This window comes from Malaclemys terrapin, chromosome 2 (genome assembly GCF_027887155.1).
Source record: "Malaclemys terrapin pileata isolate rMalTer1 chromosome 2, rMalTer1.hap1, whole genome shotgun sequence".
Lineage (NCBI taxonomy): Eukaryota > Metazoa > Chordata > Testudines > Emydidae > Malaclemys > Malaclemys terrapin.
Window position 1 is genome coordinate 84,537,659 of NC_071506.1, and position 18,607 is coordinate 84,556,265.

At 40.5% G+C, this 18,607-nt stretch overlaps 1 protein-coding gene across 2 annotated transcripts in view; it reads right to left on the reverse strand.

The window, feature by feature from the left end:
* Window positions 1-18,607, reverse strand: part of DLGAP1 (DLG associated protein 1) — a 643,533-nt gene that overhangs the window by 213,010 nt on the left and 411,916 nt on the right. For both annotated transcript variants that reach the window (XM_054020172.1, XM_054020173.1), the window contains one exon: window positions 1,971-2,185. In XM_054020172.1, coding sequence (XP_053876147.1) covers window positions 1,971-2,185 — 215 coding nt within the window. The remainder of the gene's footprint in view (window positions 1-1,970; window positions 2,186-18,607) is intronic.

Below are 18,607 nucleotides of genomic sequence, written 5' to 3' on the forward strand. Positions count from 1 at the left end.
ATGCTTATTTAAGCATGGTGCTTAAGTGCTTTACTGGATCAGGGCCAGAGTGCTCAGCATTTTGTAATACTGAGCCCAATAAAATAAAGAAGCAAGAGAGTAACTGGAATCCATTTAGATTAGGCCATGGAGCCCCAGGCCAGAACATGGCTTTGCTGCCACAAGGGAAAAAGATGTTCAGTAACAAATTCTGCAAACTAAGGCTTCTGAAACCTGAACACAAGGCCACAGAGAAAATGTGAACAGTATCTAGAGTTCCAGGAAAAAAGAAGTCAGAGGGCAGGGAATAACAGACACTGATCCTGGATGCTGCTGAACTGCCCTGCCAACACTCGGAAAACATTTCATGATTTCCCAGTATTGCTAACAACAGTTCTGCTCCACTGCTATTAGCAATGTTGGGAGCCGTACATTCTGAATTAGCATCTGGCAGATATTCTTGCTTCCCTGGAAATAATAATTCATTTAGAAACTTTTCACCTAATATAAATCTAGGGAAAAGTTACACTAGAGTTTCATGGCTGCTGCTACCTGTTTGCAGTTACTCCCTTCAACTGGACACATTTAACTTAATCTAACCTAATTTAATATAATCTGGTCAATCATCTTCTGATAAGTGATTGCCACCTGATAAGTGATTGCATCAATGCCTCCCAAAATTATGAAGTGTAAACATGTTTTCAGTCTCGTTATTAGATGTTTTGGCTCACTCTCCTGTCTGAGTTGTTGCTTGGGTACTGTTCATTTCCCCCTCTTTCCTAGTGCATTGCATAGTAATCAGTAACATGTTCCCTCAATTTCCACAACAACAACATTTTTCAAATAATTAATTTGAGTTATTAAGGGTTTTTACTTTGGGTCCCAGCTGATACAAAATGTTATGACATTTTCACAAAGAATCGTCAGAATGAATGTTCGAAACATTAGCTAGCTCTAGTTAGATACAACTATTTGATTTTCAGTTAGTTTGGGTCAAATCCTGCTTTGCTGTAAATCAGTTGAAGTTTTGCCACTGATTTCAGTGGCAGAAGCAATGGGCTCTTGTTCTTTCATTATTGTTTTGTGTTCTGACCCAGCACAAATGTAGATTAAATATATGTTATATTGTTTGGGTTTTTTAAATTATACACTGAATGTTTTCTTTGGTCTTAAAAACACAATCTATTTTGAGTGCTACTTTTAACTCAAAAAACCCATTCCAAGCAAGTTAACATATCTCCAAAGTTGTTTCATCTAGCAAAGCTCTATCCACAGGCTACTACCTCCTCCAGTATATTGACACTTCACTTCTCCATTATCTGAAACTCCTTAGGGACTTTAGCTTTTGTGAAAAGAGCTACAAATATTAAACAATGATGATTTTAGATTCTCTGTGTCACTTTGTAATTGTTTTTTTTTTAATCAAAGTCTCTTTAAAGCAATTCTCAGACTTAATTTTTTGGTCATAGTTCTCAATTAAATAATAATGTACTTTTGGATGGGTGGGTTGAAGATATGGACTTCTCTATTTTACAATGCTCACTCTTCAGGGCTTACTGTCAAAACCCTCTTTGAGGATTTACAAAGACTGATTTAGGTCTAATTTCACATGCCTCGCTCATGTTAAATTTTACTCACACTTGCAGAAGTACATACATAGTAAGGCTTGTGGAATATGGCATGTAAGGTTCTAATTCAACAAGGTGTTTAAAGAATGTATGTAATTTTGAGCATGTGAGCAGTCTCATGGAAATCAATGATTTTAGGTGCTTTGTTGGTTTGAATCCTAAACATTAGCACCCCAGTTCAGGAAATCACTTAAGCATGTGTTAAAGTTCACCCCAATCAGGAAATCATTTATGAGGACTTAATTGGGACTTTAACGCATGCTTAAGTGCTTTCCTTACTTGGGGTCCAGAAAGTGGAGAAAGGAGAGAGGAACAGAAATGTGTTTCTCCGAGGCTCAGTAGTTTATTCTGACAATGTCTTACTTGAGGGTGGTGAGTTCCGTAAGTGAGGGCTGGGTGGCCTTGAGATAGCTCTCCCTTCGTGCTGCAATCTTTGGCGATGGCTTCGGGCTGGTGTCTGAGTCCCCGCTATCATCGTCCCCCATGGCTTTAATATAACTGCCACTGCGCATCCGCCGGCATGGAATCTCGTCATCTTTGCCTCGCGGAGCGTACCCGCTCCATTCATCTTGGGGAACCTAGAGTAATAAACACAATTTACATATTCAATATACCTTCTTCTGTAGCAACAGTAAGATTAAAAACAGTAAATTGCAGCTGAGCTTTCATTGAAAGGATATATGACTCTGTTCTTGGGTTTCTAAGTAAAGCCCAGTGGCTCCAGTATAGTTAACATATTTGCAGGGAAGAGAAGGGTCAGCCCTTTGCATGGTACAGAAGGGACAAATCTAGATTCTTGAATCAGAATCTCTTCAAACGGGGTGGGTGTGTGTTCTGATCTGAACCCAACCCTAGGGTTTTGGTTCAGGATATATTCCACGCCAGAAGGCCTCACTTTCCATTTCCAGTTTAGATGCATGTTAAATGTAATGAAGCAGCATATATAGTTGTGTGACTCTAAGGCTGTTTTCTATGTACTGCACCTTTTATAGTAAAGTGAACCCAACAGTCTGCCTGCAGGGATGCTCCCTCTGAGTTTCAGAAGTTCAAAATGGCTGTGTGTTCAAAATCACACTTATCCACCCCTCTCTCTCTTATGGTGACTTTATATTTGTTCTTTCTCCTTGTTATTTCCTTGAATCTAAAATAAAATTTATCCAAACATTACATTTGCTCCTTGTTTATAGAAAATCATCACAATGAGAATGTGTTTTCAGACAATTTTGGAAATTCCATGAGGACAGCTGCCTTGTCCAGGCCTTGCCTCCCATTCCTATTGGCCTGGGGTTACAGGCCATCATCTTGGGATGTGAAGTTGAGAAAACACATTCCTGCCTGAATAAGAGTAGAAATGAGAGCAGATGTGAAGTGGAATAGGGTAACTGAAGAAGTGGTCCTGCAGTCAGTTCTTTGATTGCAGCACCCCAATATTTCCAGATTGGCGTAATTTGAGCAGATGCTCCAAAATCATAAAAGCAAGTAGGCAACATTTTAAAGAAATAAAGTACCTGTAATCTTTAGTTTTCCCACCTATTCTTTTCTCCTTCCCTTTACTGCGATCAACATATAAAGGCAATTTATATGGCTCACACAGTGACCATTGTATGTTATACTAAATGGACACTGTCAAATTTTAGGGGTCAAAAATTGACCTACAACATTTGAATAGTAGCGTCCCCCTAAATTGGTGCTATATAAATTGTTAAATGTGATCCCACAACACACAACTTTCAATGCAGCTTACTGAGTGTACATTGCTTCTTATACACTGTCTCCTCTTAGAGCACTCGTGCAACAGTTTGTTTAACTTGTCATAATGAAAAGTCAAACATTTACTTAGTTGTTTGTTAAATTTAAATTAACGTTCAGTTGCTGACTCCCCACAACCAGGAACATGACAAGTTCTGAAGGCAGATAAGCCCTTTCAAATGTAACTGCAGCCAGTGCAGGTGAAGCTTTATGGCCTACAAACTCTGGCAATGTTGCTATAAAACATAACTCAACAAAACACTGCACCAGATGATGAAAAAAGTATTCCACAGACCCCAAATGATTATAATTAGCCACCCAAGCTAGTTGTAAACCACCCTGGTGCAGTTTTGGTTCCTTTATTTCTTTTCCTGCCACATCCAGGACCTCATCAAATCCTGAATCCTTTTTTCACAATATTTCCAAAATTCATTCCTTCTTCCCTCCCTACTGCCATGACAGTATTTCATTCTTCGGTACCTTTATGCTGACTATTGCAGCTTTTTTCCTTTTGACTTCCTCCTTTCTCATCTCTTCTTCCTCCAGTTCATCATCCTTCTTTGGTACTATTATCGTGTCATCGCCTTACTGGATTTTCTGCACTGGCTCCTTCTCCTCTTCTGTATTAAGCTTCTGTTTCTCTTCCAAAGTACCCCATGGGTGCAAATCCTGGCCCTACTGAAGTCAATGGGAGCTTTGCTACTGATTTCAATGGAGTCAGGATTTCACCCCATAAGTCTACTCTGGCCTCTGTCTCTGCCGTAATTTCTTTTTACCACTCAAGCGTCTCTCCTGACTGATCCTTACTCCTTTGCACACTTCTTTCTTCATGCCTTCTTTTACAATCTTCTATATTCTTGAAATAATTCCCAGTTACTGCCCTGAAAACTCTAGTTCTGTGAAGCTTTACAGTTCAAATGTCCACACAGCACACTGAGTTTGTTTTGTATTGTGTTGCACTCTATTGTACCTATTAATGTCTCAGGAATTTAAGCTCTTCAGAGAAGAGACATATTTTGGGTTGCGCCTAGTTCACCTATTAAACAATCCCACGTACATTTACATTGCCATATGAAAAAAAAAAAACCCCACGCATTTAAACAAATTTCTCTTCTACCCCTCTCCTTCTGAGTAACTGGTGGGGGACTTGAGAGGAAGGTACTTTCAGCAGGAAGTACCAGATAAAGGGAAGGTGGGCCACCTGGAGATCAGGAGTTAAGAAACCAAACAAGAACCGTAAATTAGGCCCAAATCCAGCTTTGGTTTCATATTAACACCCCAGGGACTGATTTAGAGCTGATGCCCTGAAGATGATACACCTAACTCCAAATTTGGAGTTCCAGTTCATAGAATCATAGAATCATAGAATATCAGAGTTGGAAGGGACCTCAAGAGGTCATCTAGTCCAACCCCCTGCTCAAAGCAGGACCAATTCCCAGCTAAATCATCCCAGCCAGGGCTTTGTCAAGCCGGGCCTTAAAAACCTCCAAGGAAGGAGACTCCACCACCTCCCTAGGTAACGCATTCCAGTGTTTCACCACCCTCCTAGTGAAATAGTTTTTCCTGATATCCAACCTGGACCTCCCCCACTGCAACTTGAGACCATTGCTCCTTGTTCGGTCATCTGCCACCACTGAGAACAGCCGAGCTCCATCCTCTTTGGAACCCCCCTTCAGGTAGTTGAAGGCTGCTATCAAATCCCCCCTCATTCTTCTCTTCTGCAGACTAAACAATCCCAGTTCCCTCAGCCTCTCCTCATAAGTCATGTGCTCCAGACCCCTAATCATTTTTGTTGCCCTCCGCTGGACTCTTTCCAATTTTTCCACATCCTTCTTGTAGTGTGGGGCCCAAAACTGGACACAGTATTCCAGATGAGGCCTCACCAATGTCGAATAAAGGGGAACGATCACGTTCCTTGATCTGCTGGCAATGCCCCTACTTATACAGCCCAAAATGCCGTTAGCCTTCTTGGCAACAAGAGCACACTGTTGACTCATATCCAGCTTCTCATCCACTGTGACCCCTAGGTCCTTTTCTGCAGAACTGCTACCTAACCATTCGGTCCCTAGTCTGTAGCAGTGCATGGGATTCTTCCGTCCTAAGTGCAGGACTCTGCACTTGTCCTTGTTGAACCTCATCAGGTTTTTTTCGGCCCAATCCTCTAATTTGTCTAGGTCCCTCTGTATCCGATCCCTACCCTCTAGTGTATCTACCATGCCTCCTAGTTTAGTGTCATCTGCAAACTTGCTGAGAGTGCAGTCCACACCATCCTCCAGATCATTAATAAAGATATTAAACAAAACCGGCCCCAGGACCGACCCTTGGGGCACTCCGCTTGAAACCGGTTGCCATCTAGACATAGAGCCATTGATCACTACCCGTTGAGCCCGACGATCTAGCCAGCTTTCTATCCACCTTACAGTCCATTCATCCAGCCCATACTTCTTTAACTTGGCGGCAAGAATACTGTGGGAGACCGTATCAAAAGCTTTGCTAAAGTCAAGGAATAACACATCCACTGCTTTCCCCTCATCCACAGAGCCAGTTATCTCATCATAGAAGGCAATTAGGTTAGTCAGGCACGACTTCCCCTTTGTGAATCCGTGCTGACTGTTCCTGATCACTTTCCTCTCCTCTAAATGTTTCATAATTGATTCCTTGAGGACCTGCTCCATGATTTTTCCAGGGACTGAGGTGAGGCTGACTGGCCTGTAGTTCCCCGGATCCTCCTTCTTCCCTTTTTTAAAGATGGGCACTACATTAGCCTTTTTCCAGTCATCTGGGACCTCCCCCGATCGCCATGAGTTTTCAAAAATAATGGCTAATGGCTCTGCAATCTCACCCGCCAACTCCTTTAGCACCCTCGGATGCAGCGCATCCGGCCCCATGGACTTGTGCACGTCCAGTTTTTCTAAATAGTCCCGAACCACTTCTTTCTCCACAGAGGGCTGGTCACCTTCTCCCCATGCTGTACTGCCCAGTGCAGCAATCTGGGAGCTGACCTTGTGCGTGAAGACAGAGGCAAAAAAAATCATTGAGTACATTAGCTTTTTCCACATCCTCGGTCACTAGGTTGCCTCCCTCATTCAGTAAGGGGCCCACACTTTCCTTGATTTTCTTCTTGTTACTAACATACCTGTAGAAACCCTTCTTGTTACTCTTAACATCTCTTGCTAACTGCAACTCCAAGTGTGATTTGGCCTTCCTGATTTCACTCCTGCATGCCTGAGCAATATTTTTATACTCCTCCCTGGTCATTTGTCCAATCTTCCACTTCTTGTAAGCTTCTTTTTTGCGTTTAAGATCAGCAAGGATTTCACTGTTTAGCCAAGCTGGTCGCCTGCCACATTTACTATTCTTTCTACACATCGGGATGGTTTGTTCCTGCAACCTCAATAAGGATTCTTTAAAATACAGCCAGCTCTCCTGGACCCCTTTGCCCTTCATGTTATTCTCCCAGGGGATCCTGCCCATCTGTTCCCTGAGGGAGTCAAAGTCTGCTTTTCTGAAGTCCAGGGTCTGTATTCTGCTGCTCTCCTTTCTTCCTTGTGTCAGGATCCTGAACTCGACCATCTCATGGTCACTGCCTCCCAGGTTCCCATCCACTTTTGCTTCCCCTACTAATTCTTCCCTGTTTGTGAGTAGCAGGTCAAGAAAAGCTCTGCCCCTAGTTGGTTCCTCCAGCACTTGCACCAGGAAATTGTCCCCTACACTTTCCAAAAATTTCCTGGATTGTCTGTGCACCGCTGTATTGCTCTCCATGCCCACTTCGTGTGTGTGTATATTTGTATATGTACATATCTTTTGATATTGGCTTTGACTTTGGATCCACAGCCTATAGAAATAGGGAGTATTTTACACTTTTTCACCAGTACACTTATGACACACACACAAATCTCTTTTCACCTTAGCTTCTTGCACCGTTTCTAGGGTAAATAAAATAAAATGCATGAGGTCCGTACCCTCAGCATTTCTCAAATACACCTAAGAGCATGCAAAATCACCCCTTCTCCCTACCTCCTGTGTTGGGAGTAAAGAGTTGAGTTTCCAAATTGTTCAAAAGAAGTTGACACAAGATTAGTAAAATCAGGGCTTGTTGACATCGTGAATGAAAAGTTGGGACACCTCACAAGAACTTTACAACATATAAGAAAAGCTCAGGAAAATAGATTTCTAGTCACCCTTAGGATAAAGATTATTTAAAGTCGTATTATGTACAGTACATCTGAATGCTCTGAGGGAACATTTACTTCATAAATCTCTTCTGTTTAATTTCCATTCATTATGTTTGATTTTAGTATCTATGCTCACCTTGTTATACTAAATTAATTAAAAACAAATTATACTGCATTAAATTAAAAACCTATGTTAATGCAACATTAAGACTGAGACTTTTAATTGGTCAAAAGTCCGGGAATTCAAAGTTAATACACATTACCCATATCTCAGCCAAGTTGTGCGCCTGTACTTTTTGCAATACTGTATGTATAGTTGGATGTAATGTTTTAGTATTTAGCTGTAATATAGATGAGACATAATTGTTGTGGGAACCATAACTCTAACAGAACTTAAGAAATTCGATGTCTTAGTGCATACAGTGCCTTTTGTCACAAAGATTATTCCAGTGGTTTAGATACTATTGAACAAGTTTCCGAAGCTGGTTGCAATGGGTTTACAACATAAGCTCATACTTACACATGCAAATGTGTAATTCCATGCACAAATGGGGGTCCTGTCCAGCTTTGAAAAGTTAGCTGTATGTGTGTGCACGTGAACACAATGCATCAGATCATCATTCAGAAGTCTAGGCTCTCCTAGCTCAGTGACACAGGCTTATTTAGTGAAAAACAACAAACAATCTTGTTAACATCCACTTTGCTGTTGCTGAGCTATGAGATGTGAAGGTACAGACTGAGAATTCAGAAGTCCAAGGGCACCAAAAAGAGAACTGGTTGCTGCTGTCTGCACAATTCCAGAATGGGGGAACTTGCTGGTGCAAAAATAAGGAGGTAAAAAATTTCAAGTACCATTACTACATTGAGGCTGGTAGGGGAAATCCATAGTTGACAAAGAAAATGACAATATACATAGGCGCTGGAGCTAGGGGTGCTGAGGGTACTGCCGCACCCCCTGGCTTGAAGTTGTTTCCCTCAGATACAGGGTTTGCAGTTTGGTTCAATGGCTCTCATCATCCCCACTATACAAATTGTTACAGCACCCCTGACAATATGGTAAGGGAAAAACTGAGCTAAATACAGAATTATGTGATAACTCAGAATGCAGTACCACAAAGATAAGTTTAATTTTCAATTCATGGCATTTGGGAAGTCAGGATATGATACATACTGTTCAATCCTCAGTGAACAAGGAAGTACAAAGACAATTTCACAAAAATAACCATTCATTAAAAAGGGGTGGTACTAGTTACAACTTCCCCCCTCTCCCTCCACTGAATGGTTATATAGTTTGCTTAGCTTGCTTGCAGAAATCCGTTTAAGCCAATTTTCATTTTTGCTATGCAGGTATCAACTTTCTCAGAAAATATTATATTATTATATTATGCAGGACCTGATTCACCACTTACTCCAGTTTTATGATGGAGTAACTATCGATTTTAAACATGTTACACCACGGGAAAACAAGGAGGAGTCCTTGTTGCACCTTAGAGACTAACGAATTTATTTGGGCATAAGCTTTCGTGGGCTAAAACCCACTTCATCAGATGCATGGAGTGGCCCATTTCAAACAATTGACAAGAAGGTGTGAGTATCAGCAGAGGGAAATTACTTTTTGTAGTGACACAAAGATACAACTGCATTTGCTCCAATCCCGGAGACAAACACCTACAGGATCTCTATCAAGCGTTCTTAAAACTACAATACCCACCTGGTGAAGTGAAGAAACAGACTGACAGAGCCAGAAGGGTACACAGAAGTCACCTACTACAGGACAGGCCCGACAAAGAAAGTAACAGAACGCCACTAGCCGTCACCTACAGCCCCCAACTAAAACCTCTCCAGCACATCATCAAGGATCTACAACCTATGCTGAAGGACGATCCCGCATTCTCACAGACCTTGGGAGGGACAGGCCAGTCCTCACTTACAGACAGCCCCCCAACCTGAAGCAAATACTCACCAGCAACTACATACCATACAACAAAAACAGTAACCCAGGAACCAATCCCTGCAACAAACCCCATTGCCAACTCTGTCCGCATATCTATTCAAGGGACATCATCATAGGACCTAACCACATCAGCCACACTATCAGGGGCTTGTTCACCTGCACATCTACCAATATGATATATGCCATCATGTGCCAGCAATGCCGCTCTGCCATGTACATTGGCCAAACCGGACAGTTTCTACGCAAAAGGATAAATGGACACAGATCAGACGTCAAGAATTATAACATTCAAAAACCAGTAGGAGAACACTTCAATCTCCCTGGACACTCAAGAACAGACTTAAGAGTGGCAATTCTTCAACAACGAAACTTCAAAAACAGACTCCAATGAGAAACTGCAGAACTGGAATTAATTTACAAACTGGACACTATCAAATTAGGCCTGAATAAAGCCTGGGAGTGGATGGGTCACTACAAAAAGTAATTTCCCTCTGCTGATACTCACACCTTCTTGTCAACTGTTTGAAATGGGCCACCTTGACTGGATTGGCCTCATTAGCACTACAAAAGTCATTTCCCCTCCCTTGGTATTCACCCCTTCTTGTCAACTTATCTTTGAAAACTCATGGCGATTGGGGGAGGTCCCGGATGACTGGAAAAAGGCTAATGTAGTGCCCATCTTTAAAAAAGGGAAGAAGGAGGATCCGGGGAACTACAGGCCAGTCAGCCTCACCTCAGTCCCTGGAAAAATCATGGAGCAGGTCCTCAAGGAATCAATTATGAAGCACTTAGAGGAGAGGAAAGTGATCAGGAACAGTCAGCATGGATTCACCAAGGGCAAGTCATGCCTGAGTAACCTAATTGCCTTCTATGAGGAGATAACTGGGTTCGTGGATGAGGGGAAAGCAGTGGATGTGTTATTCCTTGACTTTAGCAAAGCTTTTGATACAGTCTCCCACAGTATTCTTGCCAGCAAGTTAAAGACGTATGGGCTGGATGAATGGACTATAAGGTGGATAAAAAGCTGGCTAGATCGTCGGGCTCAACAGGTAGTGATCAACGGCTCCATGTCTAGTTGACAGCCAGTTTCAAGTGGAGTGCCCCAGGGGTCAGTCCTGGGGCCGGTTTTGTTCAATATCTTCATTAATGATCTGGAGGATGGCATGGACTGCACTCTCAGCAAGTTTGCAGATGACACTAAACTGGGAGGAGTGGTAGATACGCTGGAGGGTAGGGACAGGATACAGAGGGACCAAGACAAATTAGAGGATTAGGCCAAAAGAAACCTGATGAGGTTCAACAAGGACAAATGCAGAGTCCTGCACTTAGGACGGAAGAATCCCATGCACTGTTACAGACTAGGGACCGAATGGCTAGGAAGCAGTTCTGCAGAAAAGGACCTAGGGTTACAGTGGACGAGAAGCTGGATATGAGTCAACAGTGTGCCCTTGTTGCCAAGAAGGCTAACGGCATTCTGGGCTGTATAAGTAGGGGCATTGCCAGCAGATCGAGGGACATGATCGTTCCCCTCTATTCGACATTGGTGAGGCCTCATCTGGAGTACTGTGTCCAGTTTTGGACCCCACACTACAAGAAGGATGTGGAAAAATTGGAAAGAGTCCAGCGGAGTGCAACAAAAATGATTTGGGGGCTGGAGCACATGATTTATGAGGAGAGGCTGAGGGAACTGGGATTGTTTAGTCTGCAGAAGAGAAGAATGAGGGGGGATTTGATAGCTGCTTTCAACTACCTGAAAGGGGGTTCCAAAGAGGATGGATCTAGACTGTTCTGAGTGGTATCTGATGACAGAACAAGGAGTAATGGTCTCAAGTTGCAGTGGGGGAGGTTTAGGTTGGATATTAGGAAAAACTTTTTCACTAGGAGGGTGGTGAAGCACTGGAATGGTTACCTAGGGAGGTGGTGGAATCTCCTTCCTTAGAGGTTTTTAAGGTCAGGCTTGACAAAGTTAGGAATTGGTCCTGCTTTGAGCAGGGGGTTGGACTAGATGACCTCCTGAGGTCCCTTCCAACTCTGATATTCTATGATTCTATGAACTGTTGAGAATAGGCCACTTCCACCTTAACTGAATTGGCTCGTTAGCACTGACCCTCCACTTGGTAAGGCAACTCCCATCTTTTCATGTGCTGTGTATTTATACCTGCCTACTGTATTTTCCACACAATGCATCTGATGAAGTGGGTTTTAGCTCATGAAACCTAATGCCCAAATAAATTTGTTAATCTCTAAGGTGCCACAAGGACTCCTCGTTGTTTATGCTGATACAGATTAACACGGCTAACAATCTGAAACCTGTCAGGGTAAAACTGTATCACAGTGATGAATCAGAGCATTTTCAAGGGGAAAAATGCTGATAAAATAGTTGACATTTAATTTATTATTAGCCATGTCTCTATAACACCTTATATGAAAGGATCTCAAAGTGCTTCACAAACATTAATAAATTAAACCACACAACCCCCTTACATGCTAGGCATTATTATTATTCCCCCTTTGCTGATGGATAAATTGAGGCATAAGGCATTTAGGCCAACATTTTCATACTTCGTATAAAGTTAGGTATCTAAATCAACACAGTACGTAAGCTCTAAAATAAGTGACCTAATTTTCAGAGCTCATTTAGAGAGTCCCCATTATAGCTGATCTAGTATAGATTTACACGTTAAGTTTAGGCATCCAAATCTGATAATTTCAGTAGAAGCGATACAAGCACAATCTTAAAAAATGTGTTTGTGGCAGAGCGGAAATAGAACTCAAGAGTCCAGCTGAATTCCAAACCTCTGTCCTACCTATTAGACAAAACTCCTACTATGTATCAGATCCTTATTTTTAAAACTCAACAACTTTAGATGTATTTCTTGTATTGCCACTTCTGCGCATCTTTTTAATATAAACAGTAATTTACTAAAAGTATTTCAAATCAATGCTGGGTTTTGTTTTTTACTTATTGCCTCTACTTAGGCTCTTAAAGCAAAAAGCTTCTGTGGCTTAGTAGGCTGATATCATCTGCTGTCACAGAAAAATGTTTCAGATTCTGGGGAAAAAAATATATTGAGTACTCAGTCCTTAGAGAACGAAAAATAAAATTGACTATATATAACCAAAAATAAAACAAACAATAATATTTCCAAGAGCCTTATTATTACATTCTCAGATACGGTGTCACATATGACAGTGCTGTGCATCCAAAGGTACTGGGGAAATGTCGAGGAAAGGTGGCTATGTGAGTTTTCAGATCATTTTTTCTGATTGCGAGGTTTGCTCAGCTCTTGCAACTTTTGATGGCCAGCATGTATCTTGCAAGGTCAAATACTATGCTGCATGTAAGTATGTGTAGATAGTAGCTGCTGCCTTTGAAGATGCAGGGGAATAAGATCTCTATACCTGAGAAAGTACCTTCACTTTTCTTTAATGTTTAAGCATATTGTAATATCCAATTGCCTCAACAGTATAATTTTTTCCAGCATTAGGAATAACTTAGATAATTTTTTCACTTGACCAGAGCTCTGAGAGCCGGGAAGTGATACTACAGCCTAACTAAATTAAACCATCCTGGCATCACACAGAATATTTTTATTTCCAGAAGAGAGGGGGAGAAGGAGGGACAGAGAGAGAAATATAGAGAGAACAGTAGAAAATAAAAGCCAAATCCAAAGAACGTCCCCTCTTTAATTAAAATCTCATTTTTATTATCAAGCTATTAAACAAAATAATATGGAGACTTAGAGGCATTTTATTTTGCAAGTGGGCTTTAATAAATGTAAAGTGAGATCCTTCATAGTGATTTTTCATTCTTTACAGAATAAATAACGAAGAATGTGCTCTAATGAAACAAAAAAGTCTGATGAAACAGAAAACAAATGTAAGGAAGAAAAATAGCACCTGACAGAGGCCTCAGAACTGGGTCAGCTAATGAAACACACCACTTCCATTTTAAGTAATCACGTAGAAATATAATGTTCCTTACAAGTATGAAAAATAATATTGACTATAGTTTCTTTCTTTCTGCTCAAACATCAGCTATTAGATTTACTGTACCATAAACAGACCATGCAAAACACATACAGTCAAGAGCCAATCCCTTCACTGGTTTCAGTTGCATTTGCTGTGCCATTTACATGCTCTGATCTTTATCTACATTTACTTTGCTCTGAAAGAGACTAAATTTATCATTAGCAAGCTTGCGGTGACTGGTAAATTTCTTTTCGTATTCTTTTTGTGTAAAAAGCTGGATTTTTCTTATGTATATTTCTGGGTCCCAAATAAACAAAAGACAGGTATATAGTGGCATTCAAGTGCTAGATTATTCATCTCTAATTCACACATTGGATGAAATTTGAAATAAACTCCAGCATGTGAGGATAAAAATATGGATTTTATTCAGGCTTTAAACAATAAAAAAAGAATATTTTCCTTTCTGTTGCCTAGAATGTTTATTAACTTACCTTATTAGATGAAATATCAAACAGACTGTCTTTTTGGAAAATTAAGTTCATTATTCATCTCAATTTTGATTTGGTTTACTGCAGCTGAGAGCATTAAGCTTCTCCCTGTGCTTTGCCAATGCAATGTGGGTGACTGGAAGTAAACACAAGGGCTGGAGGGGAGTGGCTGGCCATCACTCAACAGTAGACTCGTAACTTTAGCTTTCTATTAGTATGCAAATACTTAATGAAATGAAATCACACAACTAAGAACAATACTTAATGACTCCTCAGTGCAGATTTTCAAACCCATGCAATTTGGTTCTCCTAGCAGTTATTATGGCTATTTTGTATGTTAGAGAAAATTCAATTGCCCTCTTCCACTTTCTAGATCTATTCTTGGCAATCATGAATACTGAATTCTTAGAACAACAAAAATGAATATCACAGCATCCTTTCAATGTGCATGTTTTAGGAGTCACTGAAATATGCAAAAAAGGAGGACTTAAGATATAATTAACACTATATGTTTTACTGTATTTAAAAATAACCTTCAGCAGTTTTCAGAAAAGCAGATATATAGGTTATTTCCATTTAGAGAAAATCAAATATCTGCAATATTCTTGCCAACATTTGTTTCAACTTGTGGGATTTTAGCAATGAGGTTCTATTTTAAAATCAGTTCATTTGACTGAAATAACTGTATGCATCTTTACATGGGGAAAAACTGGTATTAGGTTCCTAACAGCCAAGACCAACAAGACTGAGTCATACTGTTCTTAGCTTAGACCAGTCTGCCTGCATTGGGTAATGCAGTTGTGGTGCTTTTTGATCTCTACTTCAATCTTGGAATAAGAAGCTTAATTTAAAATAGCAGAAATATTCCTTACTCCCCACCCTTAAAAAGAGAAGCATCACTTTCAACATTTACCTCCAAACTACTGTACACTTCTCCATTAGAAATGGGCCCACATTGTAGAATTCAGACCAGATTTAGATCTGGATCCAAACTGTCCCTGAGGATGGGGTTGTCCAGAATAGGGTTTGGTTTGGGCCCACTATAGAAAGACCCAATCCACAAAATTCAGATTAGAACATCCCCAGTGTTCATGGTGACAGGAAGGTATCAGATCCAGGGTTCTGAGATGGGATCACATCTAGTCTGTTTTCTCTCTTAGTATCAACTGGAGTTGGAGTTGTTACCAGGCATCAACTTTAATGTCTTAGATACAGTTTCCACAAACACAAGCTTCTAAGGTACTTTATGATGGGATAACTCAAACAGCTGTATTTAATGGCCCCTTTATACTATACAATTAACACTATATGGCATCACACAGCTGAGAGGAGGCATAAATCCAAGTGATAGAATTTTATACAGAGTGGTAAACATGCTGTTGGAATGAAAGGATGTTCAAGCAAGATGGACAGTGAAACTAAAAGTCAAATTAGAACAATGTATTGTGTATATGTGTACAGTCACCAACATTGAGAAGTAATGGAACTGTGAAGCAACTAGTGGATGGGAAACAACAATCTCAAGTACAATGGCAGATAAAATTGCAGGCATAATCATTAAAGAGTGGACATTGTCATAGAAGATCTAGCTAGGTACTTACAGGGCCTGCATCAGTGGGGTACTGAGCAACTAATGGGACAGCTATGCCAAAGACCAGTCTTTAACTAATTGTATGAGAAAATGGTGGTTGTTAAAGTGAAATATACAGTGATGTCATCCTTACCAACTGCAATAACAAAGGTGATGGAAAGTTATTGTAGGGTACATTTAAAAAGAGGTTGCAAGAGGAAGACAGGATTACTTAGCAATGTTCTGCTAAGGGCGGGGAGGGATAGCTCAGTGGTTTGAGCATTGGCTTGCTAAACCCAGGATTGCGAGTTTGATCTTTGAGGGGGCCACTTAGGGATCTCGGGCAAAAATCAGTACTTGGTCCTGCTAGTGAAGACAGGGGGCTGGACTCGATGACCCTTTGGGGTCCCTTCCAGTTCTATGATATATATATATATATATATATATATATATATATATATGGAGATATACCTATTTATGGGTTATTTTCATAGGAAAGGTTTTTCACAGCACAGCAAAGGTGTCTTGGATAGATACAGAATTAGGCTGAAGACTATGTATGCCTAAGTAGAAGATCTGGTTGAATTATTCATTATGTATATATTTGTTGCAAATTTAGCTCCCATTTGTGAATCATTTACAAACCCATCCCAATTTCTACAGATCTACTCATTATTCATAAGCATTCACCAACAGGTTGGATGACCAATTTTCATGGTTGAAAAATCACTTTTGGGTGAATTGTGTTTTTGGTATGAAATGTGAGATAAATAACCAGTTATGCTACTGATGAAATGGGCTGTAGCCCACAAAATCTTATGCTGAAATAAATTTGTTAGTCTCTAAGATGCCACAAGTACTCCTGTTCTTTTTTGCAGTTATGCTACAGTTCATGAAACTTTTGGGATTCACAAATTTTTTCATGAATACCTGGAGATCGTTCAAATACTTGAGAATAATATAATTCCATTATTATATTTGGTGTTTTATTTGCAAGTATATTTGTCTTTTCAATTATTTCACCAGCTTTATTAAGAAGTATGAAATAGAAATCAGGATAAAATGATAATAGGAGGCTTCAACTTTAGCCGTTTTGCAGAACTGATAAGAAAATTGCAGCTGTGAAGGATAGATTTACCATTCAGTGGAAGAAAGGAGTGGAGAATCAAGTTCTAGATATGTAAGCTGCAGCAGAGAACAAATAGCATCTTCCCTAGATATGTATGCAAGACAAGGACACATTGAGTAGATTAATTTAGTAATCACTTCACCGTGACAGAAATGCAAACAAAGTTCACAAGAAAAACAAGTAGAGAATGATTGCAAATTCAGATGAATGTGCACAGATAAACCCAGCAAAACAGATTTTAAACAAATTACTATCCCAGAAGAATAAACAATTTACCAGGTGATTTAATAGACTAAATGATCAAATAATATGATATCTCACAATACAGATTAGCACTAGGAAGTTAAGCAATAAACTCAATTTAGCCTTACAAAGAAATGGGACCAGAGAAGCTATGGGATACCTACTGAATCATCTTACAAAGGAGGTGCCTGGTCCTAAGAAAAGAAAGCAGGATTTACTGAAGCAGAAGAGTTTCTTTACACGGAGTAGTTTATGGACATTGTTGATGGCCTCCAACAGGGTCTAAGCCATAAGAGAAAATAAGACATAGGCTCTGGGACAAATCAGGCCCTTCTTTACCAGATCCAATGACAATAAACTAGAAAATATGCATCTCATACTCAAGCCTTTTGGCTTACAAGTTTTACAGATTTTTTTCCAAGTCGCTTGTTCATGGGCTGCTGGACAAAGCATGGTATGTTGATAGCTGCATAGGATTCCTCACCTACTGGATACCTCACTTTCCCACCCCACCCTGCCACTTTTCTATTGCTGAGTCTTCCTTGAACTGTAGCTGCCAGCAGCAAAGTTCTACTTTTTCTGCTGCCCTATGCCAAGAATATAAAATTATTATTTATACTGTGGTAGTGCCTAGGGGCCCCCAGCCAAGGCCCTCACTGTGCAAGGCACGGTACAAACACATAAGAAAAATATAGTCTTTGCTCCAAAGAGCTTAGTGAACTCTAATTGAAGCCAGGAAATAAATAGCTTGCTTTCCCTACCCTGTGTATCTTGACACAAATGATTACAGTGTGTCATGAAAAAACACGACTGACTCAAATAAAAAAATGGGGGAAAATATGAAAAATAATCTGTGCATTTTTTTCTCTCTTTACAGATAGGCGAAGGCTATGAAAACAATTGTGGGGAATATCCAGCAGTAAATACATCATTAGAGACTAACTGTGTAGTGTGGTAGTGCTGGTGCATGAATTACCATAGATCCATAAAATTAAGAATGGTAAAATATCTATGCATTTAGACCGTTTTTAGGCCAGGGAAGTATTGCTTCCTACATTGCAAATTCTAGTGATATGTCTAGCTTAGAACATTCCAATGGACTGTCTACCATAAGCCTTGGGAAACTGTTCCACTACCTAACAAATCTCACTGTCAAGGCATGGGGAACTATCATGGATAAAATAAGAATGCTCCTTCCCATTTCCCGCCCTCCGCTGCTTGGACCATTCCTAGAGCTGAACCAAATCAGAATATTTTCTTGAGGTAAGGAAAAGTTCAGTACCAGACTGTACCCCATTCCCTTCCCTCCCACCAACACACACCTACTTCCCAGAGAAGAGATGGGGTAGTTCTAATTTACCCTATGCCCACATAAAAGAATCATCTATTTTCTCCCAAAGTCCACATTAATGAAAGCACCTGCGCAGGGTCTCCATCCCCAGTTATGCTGCAGAAGCACAGAAGTATCAGGCTAAGAATACTGCGAGATTTAAGGGAGCAGGTGTAGCAGGACCTAAGAGTGAGGATCTGCCTTTCACTACTGTAGAAGTGGTGGGATGGCAAGTTTCCCAGCCCCTATAATATTTCACTTGGGACTTTATCAGAGCAGGTCTACCAGAAACAACATCCCCATAGGAAGCGGCGGAGGCAGTAGGCAAGACACCATCCTCTCAGAAAAGCAGGTGAGAGGAGAGGTGGTCTATCAGCCATCCCCCTAAAA